Below are 19,704 nucleotides of genomic sequence, written 5' to 3'. Positions count from 1 at the left end.
TCCATATACAGTGTGTGCAAATGAGGTAAGATGAGGGAGGTGAGGCAATAAATAGGCCATAGTGGCAAAATCATTACAATTTAGCAATTAAACACTGGAGTGATAGATGTGCAGAAGATGAATGTGCAAGTAGAGATACTGGGGTGCAAAGGGATTTTTTTTTTTTAAATAACGATATGTGGATGAGGTAGTTGGGTGGGCTGTTTACAGATGGGCTATGTACAGGTGCAGCGATCTGTTAGCTGCTCTGACAGCTAATGCTTAAAGTTAGTGAGGGAGAAATAGAGACTGCCAGAGGTCCGGACAACAGGCCCTCCGATTTGACACACTGAACTCTATCAGAGAAGTAGTTGGTGAACCAGGCGAGGCAGTCATTTGAGAAATAAGGCTGTTGAGTCTGCCGATAAGAATGCGGTGATTGACAGAATCGAAAGCCTTGGCCAGGTCGATGAATACGGCTGCACAGTAATGTCTTTTATCGATGGCGGTTATGATATCGTTTAGGACCTTGAGTGTGGCTGAGGTGCACCCATGACAAGCTCGGAAACCAGATTCCATAGCGGAGAAGGTACGGTGGGATTCGAAATGGTCGGTGATCTGTTTGTTAACTTGGCTTTCGAAGACCTTAGAAAGGCAGGGTAAGATAGATATAGGTCTGTAATAGTTTGGGTCTAGGGTGTCTCCCCCTTTGAAGAGGGGGATGACCGCGGCAGCTTTCCAATCTTTGGGGATCTCAGATGATAAAAAAGAGACGTTGAAAGGTCTTGTGATAGGGGTTGCAACAATTGCGGCAGATCATTTTAGAAAGAGAGGGTCCAGATTGTCTAGCCCAGCTGATTTGTATGGGTCCAGATTTTTCACCTCTTTCAGAACATCAGCTATCTGAATTTGGGTGAAGGAGAAATGGGAGAGGCTTGGGCAAGTTGCTGTGGGGGGTGCAGAGCTGTTGACCGGGGTAGGGGTAGCCAGGTGGAAAGCATGGCCAGCCGTAGAAAAATGCTTATTGAAATTCTCAATTATCGTGGATTTATCGGTGGTGAGAGTGTTTCCTAGCCTCAGTGCAGTGGGCAGCTGGGAGGAGGTGCTCTTATTCTCCATGGACTTTACAGTGTCCCAGAACTTTTAGAGTTTGTGCTACGGGATGCAAATTTCTGTTAGGAAAGCAAAGGCTAGCTTTTTCAAACTGCCTGTGTATATTGGTTCCTAACTTCCCTGAAAAGTTGCATATTGCGGGGGCTATTCGATGCTAATGCAGTACGCCACAGGATGTTTTTGTGCTGGTCAAGGGTAGTCAGGTCTGGAGTGAACCAAGGGCTATATCTGTTCCTGGTTCAACATTTTTTGAATGGGGCATGCTTGTTTAAGATGGTGAGGAAAGCACTTTTAAAGAATAACCAGGCGTCCTCTACTGATGGAATGAGGTCAATATCCTTCCAGGATACCCGGGCCAGGTTGATTAGAAAGGCCTGCTCATTGAAGAGTTTTAGGCAGCGTTTGATAGTGATGAGGTTTGGTCGTTTGACCGCGGACCCATTACGGACACAGACAATGAGGCAGTGATTGCTGAGACCCTGTTTGAAGACAGCAGAGGTGTATTTAGAGGGCAGGTTGGTCAGGATGATATCTATGAGGGTGCCCGTGTTTACGGATTTGGGGTTGTACCTGGTAGGTTCCATGATCATTTGGGTGAGATGGTCCCGTGTGGCTCAGTTGGTAGAGCATGGTGTTTGCAATTCCAGGGTTGTAGGTTCGATTCCCACGGGGGACCAGTATGTATGAAATGTATGCATTCACTACTGTAAGTCGCTCTGGATAAAAGCGTCTGCTAAATGACTGAAATGTAAACGAGATTGAGGGCATCTAGCTTAGATTGTAGGACAGCTGGGGTGTTAAGCATATCCCAGTTTAGGTCACCTAATAGCACAAACTCTGAAGATAAATGGGGGGCAATTAAATCACATATGGTGTCCAGGGCACAGCTGGGGGCTGAGGGGGGTCTGTAACAAGTGGCAACAGTGAGAGACTTATTTCTGGAAAGGTGAATTTTTAAAAGTAGAAGCTCGAACTGTTTGGGCACAGACCTGGATAGCATGACAGAACTCTGCAGGCTGTCTCTGCAGTGGATTGTAACTCCACCCCCTTTGGTAGTTCTATCTTGGCGGAAAATGTTGTAGTTGGGGATGGACATTTCAGAATTTTTGGTGGCCTTCCTAAGCCAGGATTTAGACACAGCTAGGAGATCAGGGTTGGCGGAGTGTGCTAAAGCAGTGAAATAAATAAACTAAGGGAGGAGGCTTCTGATGTTAACATGTATGAAACCAAGGCTTTTACGGTTACAGAAGTCAACAAATGATAGCGCCTGGGGAATAGGAGTGGAACTGGGGGCTACAGGGCCTGGGTTAACCTCTACATCACCAGAGGAACAGAGGAGGAGTAGGATAAGGGTACGGCTAAAGGATATAAAAACTGGTCGTCTAGTGCGTTGGGGACAGAGAAGGGTATGGTAGGATATGAGTACAGTGGAGGTAAACCTATGCGTTGCGTGATGATGAGAGAGGTTTCGTCTCTGGAGGCATCAATTAACGTAGATGAGGTCTCCGCATGTGTGTGGGGTGGGACGAAAGAGCTATCTAAGGCATTTTGAGCGGGACTGAGGGCTCTACAGTGAAATAAAACAATAAAAACTAGCCAGGACAGCAGTAGACAAAGCATATTGACATTAGAGAGGGCATAAAGAAAACACAGGTGTTGATCAGGAGAGCTAAGACAACAACGGGTAAATGGCGATGAATGGGCAGAGCGGGTCAGTTAGGTACATACAGGACCTGAGGTCGAGGCTGATCATGATCATGATGATGATGCTGTTTAATCAGCTTCTTGCTTTTCCAGACCTGTCAGGTGGATGTATTATCTTGGCGAAGGAGAAACACTCACTAACAGGGATGTAAACAAATTTGTGCACAAAATTTGAGAGAAATAAGCTTTTTGTGCATATTGGTACATTTCTGTGATCTTTTATTTCTGCTCATGAAACATGGGACCAACACTTTCAATGTTGCGTTAACATTTTTGTTCATTATTGTATTGTATTTTTCTGGATTTCTCTGTGATATCTATGCTATTGCTCTCCCCCCAAAATTAACTCGGTGTCACTGTAGTATAATGAAGAGTCTATTGCGTATGAGTACGACTTCTGAAGTCAAGACGCAGGGTTTTACAGACAGCTGCTCTTGAATGGGGGCCGTTCTCCCATTGTAAGGTATACATGCGTGCTGCTCTGATATACACTTTGCCTCTTGAAATGAACCACAGTACATCATAATATATAGTCAGACTGACAGTTCAGTTGTGCGCTATCCTTGGCTTTCTTGTCACATGTACTGTATGTATTCCCCCGGTTTGCTTGCCAAAGTCTAAATATGTCTCTGAAAGCAGTAGGCATCTCAATTTACCTCCATGTTGATTGGCTTAATGAATATCACAAGCATTCTAGTGCCTAATGACTTGTGTCCGGCCGGGTGCGATTAGAATGGGAAAATAAAAGTCTGTTCCAAGAAATGGACTGGACCAAATGGTTCATTCATAAAAAAAGGGGGGGGGGGGGGGGGGTGCCTGGTGTGACAAACTGTTGTTTGAAAATTCCTTTGTGTTTCTGCATTTTAAGGAGAAACTCGGTGATGTAGAGCTGTCTTATTTTCACATTTCTTATTGAGTTCATAGAATTCCATAAACCCCAGAGAAAATGTATGTAATTGTAAGGCATTGAATGTATTGTAGGAAATTATTTGTGGTAGTTCATCAATATGAACCATTACAGACCACTTTACTCAGTAATAATTAACATTCATTACAACCATTGCAATTGATGGAGTAATGAAAACTTGTATCAATTCATTCCTATACTGAGATCATTTCTGTTCTACTTCCTCCTGTCAGAGGACATTTTCCACACCTCTGTTCTCTCCTGGGATTAGCACCATGGTGCTATGACCCTGACAGGCCATTTTGTGATTTATTTTATTTTTATTTAACCTTTATTTAACTAGGCAAGTCAGTTAAGAACAAATTATTATTTACAATGACAGCCTATCAAAAGGCAAAAGACCTCCTGTGGGGACGGGGTAACAGGTAACATAAACTTTATTAGACAACATTAAATTCTATAGCTTTTGGAACACTTAGCTTAATTTAGGTCCCCAGACAATTGGGGAAACAATATAAGCAATAAATACATACACACAATTCACACATTAATAGCATTACAAGTTTGACACATACTGTATGTCTTTCACATCTTCAAGCACAGGTAAAAGCACAGCCTTTACTTTGCTTTGGCATAGTGCCACTGACTTCATGATGTGTCAAAGTGCACTTTGACATTTCTACAAACAAACAAAGTATGAACTCCAAAAAACACTGACAGTAACACACACACACACACACACACACACACACACACACACACACACACACACACACACACACACACACACACACACACACACACACACACACACACACACACACACACACACACACACACACACACACACACACACACACACATTTGAGATGTTTGTTGTTGAGATCTTATAGGCAGCTTCATTTCATGTACTGTTATGTACACCGAGAAAGACTCCTTGGGCAGAATTATCTGTGCTATGTCTCCAGTATCCAGGTGAGGCATACTGTCCTCACTTGGTCAGATTTCTCTGTTATAAATCCGTTTATGACATTTCATTTGTTTGAGTATAGTCTGGCTTGTCAGTATCCCATAAAAGGATGAGACTTCTCCACACAACAGTCAGTCAAAAGCAGGTCTTACTGGCCAATCAAATCAATCTGAAAGAGATCCAAGATCTGGAGGATGCTGATTTCAATCCCAAACCCCATAGACTTTCACAGTCAGGCAGACCCACACAGTTCTCAATAAAGGAATATAGGTCTTATAGGCAATAGGTATTTCCTTTTGTGTGATACACCAACACTGCTGTTAGATCCTACTGCTGGATGTTCAGTCTTCTCCTCAATCCAGCATGTTGGGTTGGGTGGTAAATAAAGCACCAAGAACAACAAAGGACCTTGATAAGATGTCTCTTTCTGTCTTTGTCTTTTCTTCTCCCTCAGATCCTGTTAACAGTGTTTATTTTCTCAGAATTCTGGAAGGAGCTGATGTCCCAATGGCGGAAGGTGCTGTTCTTGAAGCTGGCCCGGCTCTTGGTGATGCGGTAGATCTTCCTCAGCACGGCCCGGCGCAGCAGGATGTAGACCCAGGGGTCCAGGATCTGGTTCCAGGAGGCCAGCCGGACACCCATCACCATCAACTTCCTGTATGTGTCCTGGTCACTGCCTATGGAACCGCTGTAGGACCGTGTGACTGACATCAGGCCAAAGATCTGCAAGGAACACAGATACCTGGGTTAGTTTTACAGTGGTTGTGCAGGATATAGAGATGTTCAGCCGGTGTTTATATGTTCGCATCAATCTGCATACACTGCTAGTAATTTATCTACATTACCTAACACTGTAGAATGCCACATATTAACAAAACAAATCATAAATGGATCAGTCAAAATGCATCTTTACAACGTGTTCCTATGAATAGTTTTGCTGATGTTAGAAATCACAGGTTCTAATTTCAAAATTGTAGCCTGATAAATTGTATTTACAATTTTTATAACAGTTGGACACAGCTTATTAAGAGATTTTAAACACAAACAATGCCTCTTTAATGGTTCTCACATCTCCCCAACAGTAAAAATGAATGCTAAGCTGTTCCTACTTAGTTCACACATCAGTAATTATACTTGGGCCCAGCTTTTGTGCAGTATTGTGCAAATCAACAGGTCAACTACTGACATTACTGGGCCTAATGTCTTCCAGGTGAGAAATCCATTAATAGACACTTTTAATGCACATAATGTTCTAAATAAAGAACAATACATACTTTTTGGAAGGAGGAATTGGTGGGGGGGGGGGGGGGTCTCAAGGCTATTCTAAGTGAAGCATGGTTTATAGTCTGTCTTCTTTCACTCCTCACAGTTTATGTGTCAAAATGAATGGTTACTTTTATATTGGACTTGAATAATTGATTTGTCATATTAACAGTTTATACTAAATTAACAGTTTATACTAATAGTATTGGAATTGTAAAACACAATCTCCATGATTACAAGAATCATGAAACCATCATCATGTGTTCGTATGAAATTATTTTAGTTGGCTAATATTCCTCTTTCCCAGAAGACTGGAAAAGGAGAGAAGCTGTAACATTCTCAATGTCACCCAATCTGAAATAGGGTGATGCCCAGCAAGGCCAGCGTTATTCAAGCCCTTCATAATGGCATGCCCTTAAATCATTTATAATTTATTCCATCTAGTCAATGCAAGGGCCCACCATGACTATTCATTTATAACCTTGGTGCAGTGCACCATGTCTATCCATCTGTTTTAGGTGCAGTATTCTGAATCATGGTGTTTATGACTGGGAACTGGAAAGTGTCTATTTCAGAAGGTGTACAAAAAGAGGATGAAATATTACTGGATTGTTAGCAGAGATTTTCTATATTATTTCAAGCCTTTGAGTTTATGGGGCAGAATATCTTGGAGATTTACTGAGAGGTTGAATTACTTTTGTTAGCTGAGAATTTTTACAATATTATTTTATGCTTTTACCACCCTGCATCTCACTTCTGGCTTGTCTCTCAAGCTTCCAATTGGCTCATTCATCCCCCCTCTTCTCCCCTGTAACTTTTCTCCAGGTCGTTGCTATAAATCAGAATGTGTTCTCAGTCAACTTACCTGGTAAAATAAGGCTTAATTGAAAAAATAAATAAATAATTATAGGTCAGAATATCTTGGATATTTATATTCCTCCGAGCAACAAACAATTATGAACATTACTATTATTTATAAGGATTACATGAAGTGTGGATGTACAACATTCTTATTTGATAGTAAACCACCATTGCACTTTCACACAGCCTGAGAATGGGATGCATGAATATTCAGAAGAGCATGTCATTCCTATCACAGGTCATTGGTAGGTGATGACTCGGATCATTTCAGGTTATTGAGCTCTAACTCTCATTTCCATAGTTGAAGTCAAATCCATTTCAGTATCTCAGTGAATGAAGATTAAGGGCTCTATTCAATCTGTATCGTTGAAGTGCAATAGCAGTGTAAATGAAACCTGCATGAAAAATTACTACAGTTTACTATAGAATTCTATAGTAAACTGTAGTATACTGTAGAACACTATACTACACACGGTAGTATCCCTCAATCATGTGTAGTACTTACTATAGAATGTTGTAGTATACTGTAGAATACTACAGTTAATATTACAGTATGATCCACAAAAGAACACTGTAGTAAATACTACAGTAATGTCCGCAAAAACACTAACCTTTTTTACTATAGTAAAGACGACAGTATTTCATTTGCATATACCCTGCCCATTCCCCTCTCCAATCCCAATTTGTGCCACCCATAAGTGAGAAACCTACATGCCAAGTATAGAATATATTATGTTCCCTACAGGTAATAGAAAATAGCAGAAGTGATGAATTATCTGTTAAGATTTCAGGCTGGCTGTCACATCCTGACCAGTAAAGGGGTCATTTGTAATTGTAGTATGGTCAGGGTGTGGCAGGGGGTGTTTGTTTTGGTTTTTTTTGGTTCTAGGGGATTTTGGTTCTAGTTTTCTATTTCTATGTTTCTTTTTCTATGTGTGGCCAGGTATGGCTTCCAATCAGAGGCAGGTGTCTTGGAAGCCATACTTAGGCAGCCTGTTTTTCCTGTGTCTTTGTGGGTGGTTATTTTCTGTATAGCCTGTGTGCCTTATGGAACTGTTTCGTCGTCTGTTTATTTTGTTTTGGGTGTTCTTTCAAATAAAGAAGAAAGATGAGCACTATACCCGCTGCATTTTGGTCACCGTTCATCGACGCCTTTGACACTGGCTGATTTACCTACAGGTTATGGAAATTGTGCTCATTTAGTAGGTTTCATGAAGGAGAAAGCCTCTATGTCAAAGATAATAAAACAAAAACACTGTAGTAAGTACTACATGAATGTCTGCAAAATCACTACAGTGAATACTACAGTGAAGTCTGCAAAACCACTACATTGAATACTATAGTATTTATACCAGGGCTCTCCAAAACCTGTTCCTGGAGAGCTACATTCCTGTAGGTTTTCACTCCAACTCCAGTTGTAACTAACCTGATTCAGTTTATCAACCAGCTACTTATTAGAATCAGGTGCGCTAGATTGGGATTGGAGCAAAAACCTACAGGAAGGCAGCTTTCCAGGAACAGTGTTGGAGAGCCCTGATTTATACCATAGTATACTAGTCTTTTTTTCATGTGGGATTTCCCGATTGAGCAGACATATGAAGCGTTTACCATGAATGCAGTAGCCGCTAACGTTGGAGCATTGCCTTTCAATTACGCTGTGGCGCTGAATTTCCATGATAAGGATTGAAAAGAGACCTTAATTCCCGAATGGAACACAATAAAGATAGTTTTGACCCCTTCCCTGATTAATGCAGAATTGTGTTTCAGTGAACTGAAATTTTCCAACTCACCAGCAGGGGGCTCCAGCAGATGCAAGAGGTGATCATAATGCCCACCAGCTGGGCCACCATCTCAATGTCGTGGGACTTGGCTGAGCGACGGTAGCAGGTCTTACACTTCTTACGCATTCTGGCAAGCACCAGCGTGACCCCACTGATGGTATTACACACCAGGGCCACAGTCAGAGAGGCCAGGCCCAGTCCAGAGAACAGCATGACAAAGGCCACGTCTGTCTCCTGAGTCTCTCCCAGGACCCTGATGAAGCACCAGGTCCAGGGGTACTGGTAGGTGTAGGCCCCCAGCCTGAAGAAGGGCAGGAGGGCCACAAACAGAGCCAGCAGCCAGATGAGAGCCAGTGCCATCTTGGTGCGAGCCGTGGTGACCAGTGAGGCATGGAGCAGGGGCTGTGTGACACCCAGGCAGCGCTCAGCAGCCATGGCACAGCCCAGGAACAATGGGCACAAGCCGAAGAACACCATGCTACCTCCTAGGAACTGGCAGGGGGCATCGGTGGCAGCGCGAGATAAGGGCCCAGTCGCAGCCCCAGCTGAGTACAGCCTCAACACCAGGGCACCGGGGATGACGTGGCCGGCAAAGTCTGTGGCCACCAGGGAGCTGGCGAAGAGCAGGAAGGTGGCCTTGGAGCGGCGGCGCAGGCGGGCGTAAGCTTTCGCCAGGATGACCAGGGCCACGATGTTGGACAGGATGCCCAGGGTCATGGAGAGACCAGCTGCCGTGGGGTTACTGGGGGGAGACATGGGGGGAGACATGGGCCTCTCTGTGGTGATGTTTGCCGTCCAGGCCATGGCCGGCACCCTCTCCACCCCCCAGGTCTGGTTGGGGAGGAGATGGGGGGCAGCCAGGCCTGAGGAGTTGTAGTGCTGCATGGCCAACATCACTGGCCTCTGGGAGTCATCGGGGTCCTCAGAGTGGGAGGGCACTGAAAATAGGAAAGGTGTTATGATTATTATACTGACCGGTTGACCAGGAAGAACTCCTAACCTCACTAATATATAGTACTACCATAACCAAACTTGCGAAGTAACCAATAGCCTACGATACATAGAATAAATACCAATTTTACTGGTGAAACGAAAACTCATTCTGTATTCAGTTATTACCTAACAACAATAAATCTTATCCTGCATTATGTAAGGATTTTTTTCTGTCATGAACCAGGTTTCCATCCAACCTTATTATGCGAGAAAAGTACAGTGCATTCAGAAAATATTCAGACCCCTTGACTTTTTCCACATTTTGTTACCTTATAGCCTTATTCTAAAATGGATTAAATACAACATTTTCCTCATCAATCTATACACAATACCCCATAATGACAAAGCGATTTTTGATAATTTATTAAAAACAAAAACAGAAATACCTTATTTACGTAAGTATTCAGACCTTTTGCTATAAGACTCAAATTGAGCTCAGGTGCACCCTGTTACCATTGATCATCCTTGAGATGTTTCTACAACTTGATTGGAGTCCACCTGTGGTAAATTCAATTGAATGGACATGATTTGGAAAGGCACACACCTGTCTATATAAGGTCCCCCACTTGACAGTGCATGTCAGAGCAAAAACCAAGCCATGAGGTTGAAGAAATTGTCCATAGAGCTCCGAGACATGATTGTGTCGAGGCACAGATCTGGGGAAGGGTACCAAAACATTTCTGTAGCATTGAAGGTCCCCAAGAACACAGTGGCCTCCATCATTCTAAAATGGAAGAAGCTTGGAACCACCAATACTATTCCTAGAGCTGGCTGCCTAGTCAAACTGAGCAATAGAGGGAGAAGAGGGCCTTCCCTGTAGCTCAGTTGGTAGAGCATGGTGTTTGCAACACCAGGGTTGTGGGTTCGATTCCCACGGGGGGCCAGCACAGAAAAAATAAATAAAAAATGTATGAAATGTATGCATTCACTACTGTAAGTCGCTCTGGATAAGAGCGTCTGCTAAATGACTAAAATGTAAAAAATGTAAAATGTAAGAGCCTTGGTCAGGGAGGTGACCAAGAACTCTATGGTCACTCTGACAGAGCTCCAGAGTTCCTCTGTGGAGATGGGAGAACCTTCCAGAAGGACAACCATCTCTGCAACACTCCACCAATCAGGCCTTTGTGGTAGAGTGGCCAGACGGAAGTCACTGGTGTCAAAAGGCACCTATAGACTCTCAGACCATGAGAAACAAGATTCTCTGGTCTGATGAAACCAAGATTGAACTCTTTGGCCTGAATACCAAGCGTCTGGAGGAAACCTGGCACCAGCCCTAAGGTGAAGCACAGTAGTGGCAGCATCAGGATATGGGGATATTTTTCAGTTGCAGGGACTGGGAGACTAGTCAGGATCAAGGTAAAGATGAACGGAGCAAAATACAGAGAGATCCTTGATGAAAACCTGCTCCAGAGCGTTCAGGACCTCAGACTGGGGTGAAGGTTCACCCTCCAGCAGTACAACGACCCTAAACACACAGCTAAGACAACGCAGGAGTGGCTTCGGGACAGGTCTCTGAATGTCCTTGAGGGTCTTAATACTTATGTAAATGTAAAAATGTAAATTTGCAACAATTTCTAAAAACCTGTTTTTGCTTTGTCTCTATGGGGTATCGTGTGTAGATTTAGGAGGGGGAAACTCTTTAATCTATTTTTGAATAAGACTGTAACGAAACAAAATGTGGGAAAAAAGTGAAGGGGTCTGTCTGAATACTTTCCAAAACAAATGTCACGACAGGCCTGATGGCTTAAAATGTGTCTTAAAATGTCCAAATGTGGACAAAACAAAATAAGCTAGATAAATTGGTAACTTTTTGAGTTGGTAAATATAATGATAAAATAACCATCATATCGAAATAAACTTGGAGTCACGCGATGATATGGTGTGATGTCTTGCCACTAGGAGTCGGGAAAGCATGCAGTTTATTAGGCTACAGATGATGAACTTCACAGGGTGGTGAAAGTGGAAGGTGATGAGCTTAATGTTCCTTTCCAATAAATATCGATAGTCCTATTCTGGTGACATGATGATCGTGCTTGGCTATCGTTTACCAAATACAAATAATCTCGCTCTTTTGTCCATAATAATCTCATCATGTAAGTAGCCTACCCGCACTTTATCTGCAAACTGTTGGCTAGAGCGCACTTGCCAAGACCAGAGTGCACATTCGCTATATAACTCCAAAAAATTTGTGACATAACTATCAGTAGAGTTGAAAATGCGAAGGAAACACATTTAACTTGTATTTTGTGTTCGGTACATGGGAATGTAACAGCAAAAGTTATTTTTATGTGCACTTCTTCGTCAAAGACAGCCTTTCATCCGCAGAAAGTACATTTGATGGAAACACGTCTCTTGTGGGAAAATGTGCATATGCAGATTTTAGAATATTCGCATGAAAATCTGTTGCCTATTGGATGGAACCCTAGTAGCTACCACTCTGGTACCACTGGTATTGGCACGTTCGCGCCAAAAGAGTGCAGGGCGCATATTGAGCTATACAATGAGATTATTATCGACAAAAGAGCGATATTATTTGTATTTGTCAAACGGCAGACAAGCATCGATGATCATGTCACCAGATTAAGACCCTGGATATTTATTGGAAAGGAGCATCAAGCTCATCACCTTGCACATTCACCACCCTGTGAAGTTCATCATAATTGATTTAACGTGTAGCCTAATAAACAGTATGCTTTCCGGAGTCGGACCACACAATTGTCATCCTTATGCTACTGCCTATGGGTCTGCTATCATGATAGGGCACCTTTCACAGAATGTGTGCTGTGTCACTGTCAGACACCGTCAAGACTTGATGGAGCACCTTTCACAAGAACTGTCTTGACTTGTCCTACATTCTCAGGTTGCAAAGTACCATGAGGGAGAAACTGTTTGGCATTTGTCTACAATAGCCTATTTCAAGAACACTAACCAGGTTTCCATCTAAACTTTTTATGACAGTTAGCATACAGTTCATTAGCCTACACATGAAATTAATGATGATGAACTTCACATGGTGAAAGTGCACGGTGATGAGCTTGATGCTCCTTTCCAATAAATATCTTATTTTGGTGACACGATCATGATGCTTGGCTGCCATTTGACAAATAAAAAGAATCCCGCTCTTCTCCATAAATAATAGCATCATGTAGGTAGTCCACCCGGACTGTAGGCCTGTCTGGGCGCTGTTCACTAGAGCGCACATACCAAGACAAGAGTGGGCACATTCGCTATATAAAGCCATTTTTGGGGGGACAAAACCACTAGTAGAGTTGAAAATGCGATGGAAACCCATTTAGCTTGTATTTTGAATTTGATGGAAACACATCTCTGGTGGGAAAATGCGCATAGGCTATTGTTTTTATTCGTATTTTAGAATATTCTATTGCCAATTGACGGGAATTCAATGGAAACCTAGCGAGTGTCCTTTAAATAGCCTATTGTAGACAAATTCCAAACAGTTTCTCTCTCATGGTACTCTGCACACGTTCTGTGAAAGGTGCTATATCATGATAGCAGACCCATAGGCGTAGTCCTTATGCAGTAGCTACACGATGCCAATCAAATCACCTTTTTCCTTCTCTTCACACCCTTCAATACAGAATAACAGAACAGAGTCACAATACATCTTCCAAAATCAGGTATACATAAAATCCTATACTGTGCCTAGTCTGTATAATGTGTTTTCTCATGAGCTACTCAAAATCGATCTAGGAAAGGCGATTTGTAGCAGAGAGACCTTACCATTGTTCATGAGAAACACACACACACACACACACACACACACACACACACACACACACACACACACACACACACGCACGCACGCACACACACACACACACACACGCACACACACACACACACACACACACACACACACGCACACACAAAGGGAATGCACCTGCCTTGCCAAACATGACATAGGCTTCTACAGTTTTGTAGGGTGAATTTGCAGTCCTTGTTCCGTTGGCTTTTCTCATCTAAAACAAAAAAGGGTGCGTTTGTAAATTCACTCTGTCTATCTACTCCGTCCGATTTCAGAGCACTCTCGTCTGAGTGTGCCAGAGCACAGAATAACTGACTAATTTACGAACGTGCAACACCCGTTGAATATGACCGGTGTCAGGAAACGTCGGAGAAAAAAACGTTATTAAATTGTTGCAAGCAGCACAGTTACAGTCACTAACGCTCTAGATAACATGAAAACAGGCTAATCAACTCTGCTAAGGCGAGTAAAATGGTCAGAGTGAGGTGTTCTCTCATTTTTGTCTGGAAGTAGCAAGCAAGCTAGTCAACGTTAGCCAGTTAGCTTTGGTGCTTGACTGCTGTCGTGAGGTCAGAACGCTCGGATCAACCTTACTCCTCGGCCAGAGCGTCTAGTGTGCGCTCTGAACACTCCGTGAGCGAACCCTCTGAATTTATTAACAGACAATCTGACAACACTCTGAATTTACGATCGACACATAGCCACTCTGATACACTGGAGGCAATTTACGAACGCACCAAAAGACATTGATGATCGAGAGAGTTGAAAACAATTGCAGGTTTAAAATCGAAATGAAATCATACTAATTCAGCCCAATACATGTGCACTCATTATTGGTAAAACAAAAAGCATGTATGGTTCTTCTAAAAAGCCGTATTAAGATGAACAGTGTATGTAACGAGTAATTACATGGAGTGTAACGTTTGACCAGGCAAACAATTATTTCCCCCTACTTTGACCCATTTTGTAAAAAAAATACTAATAGTTGTTCATTGTAAATTTCCTGAACGATTTATGTGCTATTCAATTAATTTGCCATGTCCAAATTAAAAGGGATCTGTGTGCATTATCAAAACGGTTATTATTTATGTTCATAGCTAGTTCGGCAGCATAGGCTACAATAAGATCATTAATGGTGTGAAATAAGTAATAATGATATTACCTGACCAAACAGTGAATCCATAGAAACAAATTAAGATTTATTCCTTTGGTTTTCAGATGTTAAATAATTTCACTGTGAACCATGAAATTCAAAAGTTCAGAGATTCATCCACGAGAATGTTACTTATTATCAACAATGGTTCACCTGAGCTGATAGTGAAGTCATGTATTCGGAGGAGTGCCTCATTCTCTCCTAAAGAAAATAAAACGAGCAACCGCATGAGAAGTCCGTCACCAAGATCAAGACACAGTCTCCAAAAGGTTGCACAGCCAACCATTCCACGTTTGTTTCGTTGCTCAGACCTCTTTATAGACTTGAACCGCGTCGACGCACCCCCGGGGCGTCTTGAGTCCGCGATAGGAATGCATGTATTCTTATTACAGCAGTTCGGTGAAATGGAACTGGGAGTGCTACCCAATAACTTATTGGAAACTAATTAGATATTCTATTAATGCAGCCATTTTATTTAACAACCAACTTTACACGTTGACATATAACTATAACATTCTAAGATCAAGTAATGTAGCCTAATGTGAAAGTACAGTATCTTACAGTGTTCAAACAAAACAGCTGGCAGGAGATTGACAAATGTTTTGTTATAACAGCGTTATTAAAGGACAATTCCGCCACTTTTCAACCTTATATTCATAATCTCCAGCAACAAACCAGTGTCTACATATGTGAAAACAGTGGGTTTCTATGATCTGTGGTTAAAAAGATGGGAAGAAAAGTCTTTAAAAATGCTTCTCAATAACGTCACAGGGTAGCATTAAAAATAAAAATACATTAATTTCAAAACCTGCAACTAGTTTCTATTTTCTTGCTCCCCAAATCACTGCAGATCTCATAGTGTTTGAAAATCCCAGTTTTTAAAATGTTAAAAGTTTTGATGATGTCATCGGGCAGAATTATTCACATACACTTTATATACAAAAGTATGTGGGCACCCCTTCAAATTAGTGGATTCGGCTATTTCAGCCACACCTGTTGCTGACAGCTGTATAAAATTGCACACAAACCTAAGATCACATGGTTCGTGCTAGACTCCTTACTTTCAGTGAAGGGAAATCTTAACACTACACCATAAAATGGCATTTTAGACTATTCTGTGCTTCCAACTTTGTGGCAACAGTTTGGGGAAGTCCCTTTCCTGTTTCAGCATGACAATGCCCCTGTGCACAAAATTGTTTGTTGAGATTGGTGTGGAAGAACTTGACTGGCCTCAACCCCATCGAAGACCTTTGGGATGAATTGCAATGCCGACTGCGAGCCAGGCCTAATCGCCCAACATCAGTGCCGACCTCACTAATGCTCTTGTGGCTGAATGAAGCAAGTCCCCGCAGCAATGTTCCAACATCTAGTGGGAAGCTTGTTCGACGAGCAGGTGACCACATACTTTTGGTCATGTAGTGTATGTTGACACTGGTTTTGTTCTGGCGGCAATGAAAATAATGTTGAAAAGTTGTGGAGTTGCCATTTAAAGGTGCAGTCAAGTTTCCACATGCAAATAGTCATCATGTCTATACTATCTATTCAATTCCTTGAGTGAAAATATTCAAAGTGGTTGGTCCAAGCCCCTTTAGTGTATACAATCATTACATTTTCTGGATTTACTAGCCTATTGGTTCTGCTCTTGGTTATCGAAACATAGCCTGAATAACTTTTCATGTTCCTGCAAAACATTTTTGGGGGTTATGGTAAAGAAGAGGTATGCAAGGTACAGTATATTTTCAATAAAATGAAAATAATAACATTTTACAGATGTCTGTCACAGATGTCTGCCAAGTGTTAAGTTGAGCAACTTTATAGTAACATTAGGTGCCACATAATGTTCAATGGAAAAACCCCATTCCAAAACACTGACCTCCATCTAGCTTTCAGAACCTAGTGCTAATTAAATTCTGTTGAGCCGATCTTCTCACATGTTTCTGTAGGCTATTGGATTTGAGCTGTTTAGAGGTTGAAGAGGATCATCAACGCAAGCTAGATCTGCCCCTGCCGCTGCAAACCTCCCTACGGTGAGGGCCTGTAGCTACAGCTGTGCTGTGCATGTAACCTGTGTGAGATTGCCAGAGAGTCAATTCAGCCTTTGGCCTTGTAAACAATGGGCTAATACACATTTTCTGGGACAGAGATTAAGCCTTGTCTTAGATTAAAAAGCATCTCCAATAAATATTCTACATTTCAATGTATCACACTTCCTTTTTAAGATGTTACTGTGTATAAGCAAGTAAGGACAATATATTTTCATAATGAGTCACGGTTTGACAGTGAACCTATAAGACCCTCAGACGTAGTTCTATACACAGTACTATGTGTGCTCTTTTTGAGTAGCATGGGAATACCTTAGATACCCCATGTCCCCTTCATCAACAATTAAGCATTCCTTTTCTACCAAATCGGAATTCCACAGAAAAACAAAGTTTGGTTTTGATATGCCATCCTATGTCAAAACAGCAGAGGTCTATGGTATATAAGATATCTTAATCTACAGTATATTCTTTCAGCTACTACGAAATCAGACAGAAAAAACATTGTCCTTGACTGACAGCCTAATGAAGCAAGCAATGGAATCCATCAGGTTGTGTGAGTCCGCCAGCCAGCACACTTAACAGACCAACATCAGAGACAGGTGAGTCTATTTGCTTGGCTTAATCAGGCCCAGAAACTGACAGGTCAAATCAGTATGGAACCTGGAGGGCAGCCAAGATCAACACCTTATAGGCAGGGTATTAACTCTGTGGTCATGGAGGAAAGAGTAGTGAAAAGAGAGGGAGCAGAAAGAAGACCTTTTCACCCTGCAAAAGTGCTCTACTCCAAAAATGTGCAAGAAAAACTTTTGTTCAAGTACAAGGTGTGCTTATTAGGTGTTTAATGTTATATTTACACAGCTAGAGCAACATAATCACGACTACCACTGCTGAGACTCCAAAGACAGGTGGGAAAAGGCTAACAGCTATTACCTTACTTTCTTTAGGTGGTAGCCCAGATAAATCTGCTATGACAGAGCCTTGACTGCAACTGAACAAATGCACTGCTGTATTATGTCCCAATTAATGTTTCTTTGCACCAGAATTGGCTGGCACACTTGCAAAGGAAGCATCTTGGGCACTGGTAGTGCTTCACTTTGATTGGTAGGAGAGGATTCGTTTGGTGCAGGCCAGGTTCTGATAGCGAAGGCAGATATCGCATCACACATTTACCGGGACCATCATCACTGAGAGGTTACCCTCGGAACGGCACTGGGTGCTTTTCGTTGTTGACATTGGACTCTAAGGTGAGAACCCCATGAAACATTGTGGGTTTCAATGTTTGTGGTCTTCAGCCACAAGCCCCAAAGCCACTTTTTGACCCAGTAACTTTACTCCAGCAGTTGAGGATAAACTTATGCTGGAGTCTGAATTACTGGGCCTCAGACAACATTTTCTACTGCCTTATTTTGTAGTGGACGCCTTTGTTCCATCTCTCACCATAATTAGCGATTGAAAAGATTGCCATTTGGCACCAATAACCCCAGGGTCCTCCAACAGCACGTCTAAGCCTTGTAACCTAACTTCTCTCACCCTGTCCCATTCACCAACCACTAATACATGCAGTGCAACTCTCTGTTTCTTTCAGGACCTCAACCTGCTAACATATAAGACGTATAACAGAGGATGGTCAAAGTGATTCAGATTGTTCTTCAATGCTTTTGAAGTGGTATTGAAATAAATCGAATAAATCGTTGTTTTTTGGCATGAGGCTCAAATCCCTAATAGAGGCGGACTTGAGTTTTGCTACTGTGATGTGTATGATGTACAGGACCATAGTGCTATCACAACATCAACACTCTTGACACAGTTATTTTCATATGCTGTGCCAAAATCAGAGACAACTTGTAAACTTGTAATGTAAGCTGTGTAACTCTCCACATTTGGAAGAGAAACACATTATAAACATGGCTGTGTTTTTAACAGAATGACTTATTTTGTCCTCTGAAGCGCTGCCTTGTCCTCATTTCAAGACCTCAGACTGAGAGGCAGAAGGCCAAGATCAGGGCCACATGTTTAGGTTTTGGAGCTGAATGACTCACCTGGTTGTTGCCGACGACGCAGTATGGCATCTCATCTGCCCCAATCGTTAAACAGAAACCGAGCGGTGGAACACGTCCTATTGCTTAGTGAAACACTCAAGTGTCCAACAGTATCTCTGGCCCTGGGGATCCAACTGGTAGCGGAGCAGCATTGGAACAAAGCCATATGTTCTTCAAAGTATTTAATATCCAATTTATCTCACTCCCTTTTAAGTCTGTGAACTCATATTCCACTTTTTGCACTGTCACAATTTTACCCAATAATATACTGTTGTGACAACACTTCCTGAGTGTCACAATGTCCACTTCCTGAGGGCAGGAGAAAGGCAGGCAGTTTGGTCGTCAAGTATGACACTGCTCGATGAGCCTCCGTGGTTGCAGTATCTCATGGTGTCAGTATCTCTTTATGGTGTCAGATAAAATATATGGTTTATCAACTAAATTAATCATGACCCTTCGACAACAGACACTTTATAGCTGCAAGTCTGGCTCATGGACCTTCATGCCACTCATACTCACTCACTTTGGGGAATTTGGTCAATGCAATCTGGACCCGGACACTGGAACGCCTTGATTTGGGATAAAAGGAACAAAAATTCTCTAGAAATGACTGTGATTTCCTCTCACCCAAATTTCAACTATCTGATGAAGATACTGCTGTGCCTGGATAAGGAAATGAGGCTGACATTTAGACTGCAGTTCAGTGGGCGTCCACTGTGACATTCAGGCCATGATGTCTGTAGACTCTTCAACTTCTTGTGTGCATTTAAACGAGTGCATACTGTCATCTCACAGAACACCTTTTTGACACAAATTATCCACTTGTGATATAGGATTGAGCAGGAGGTGCTGTAGTCATTTCTTGGAGACATAATTAACAGAAAGCTAAAATGACTGCTGTTCCTCCTCCCCACAGATTCCTGACAGTTGCACTGAAGCTCCCCTAACCACCCGTCAGTTTACCACACGTAACAACAACAAATCCTTCCTATGCTGGGCCCTAGACAGGGAGCCAAAGTGGTTGTGGGGTCTGGAAAAGAGGGGAAATGGAGAGAAGGGTTGGATGCTTCTGGAGAACATTGTCTGGGTGGGATGCCAGGAGATGTCACGATCGTCGTAAGAATGAGACCAAG

The 19,704-nt window shown here is 42.3% G+C and overlaps 1 protein-coding gene across 3 annotated transcripts; it reads right to left on the bottom strand.

Moving 5' to 3' along the window:
• Window positions 1–4,122: 4,122 nt before the first annotated feature.
• LOC106607073 (prostaglandin E2 receptor EP1 subtype) lies at window positions 4,123–18,822 on the bottom strand. Of its 3 annotated transcripts, none has more exons than XM_045720347.2 (3): window positions 18,572–18,822; window positions 8,588–9,516; window positions 4,123–5,396 (listed from the first exon to the last, which is right to left on the bottom strand). In XM_045720347.2, the coding sequence occupies exons 2-3, from the start codon at window positions 9,470–9,472 to the stop codon at window positions 5,124–5,126; spliced, it is 1,158 nt and encodes a 385-aa protein (XP_045576303.1). In that variant the 5' UTR covers window positions 9,473–9,516; window positions 18,572–18,822; the 3' UTR covers window positions 4,123–5,123. The 3 variants fall into 3 exon arrangements, with proteins under 3 accessions (XP_045576303.1, XP_014059128.3, XP_014059129.1); XM_014203653.3 differs by lacking the exon at window positions 18,572–18,822 and adding an exon at window positions 14,644–14,773; XM_014203654.3 differs by lacking the exon at window positions 18,572–18,822 and adding an exon at window positions 14,500–14,753.
• Window positions 18,823–19,704: the final 882 nt, after the last annotated feature.

The sequence above is a fragment of the Salmo salar genome, chromosome 06, assembly GCF_965601325.2.
Source record: "Salmo salar chromosome 06, fSalSal1, whole genome shotgun sequence".
Lineage (NCBI taxonomy): Eukaryota > Metazoa > Chordata > Actinopteri > Salmoniformes > Salmonidae > Salmo > Salmo salar.
This window is presented reverse-complemented; position numbering and strand designations above follow the sequence as displayed.

Coding starts and splice junctions, on each gene's coding strand:
- LOC106607073 (XM_014203653.3), bottom strand. CDS start 14,719: ATGCGGTTGCTCGTTTTATTTTCTTTAGGAGAGAATGAGGCACTCCTC. Junction 9,517..14,643: donor TGACTTCACTATCAGCTCAG/GTGAACCATTGT, acceptor TCCTATTTTCAG/TGCCCTCCCACTCTGAGGAC. Junction 5,397..8,587: donor TCTGCTGGAGCCCCCTGCTG/GTGAGTTGGAAA, acceptor TGTTCCTTGCAG/ATCTTTGGCCTGATGTCAGT.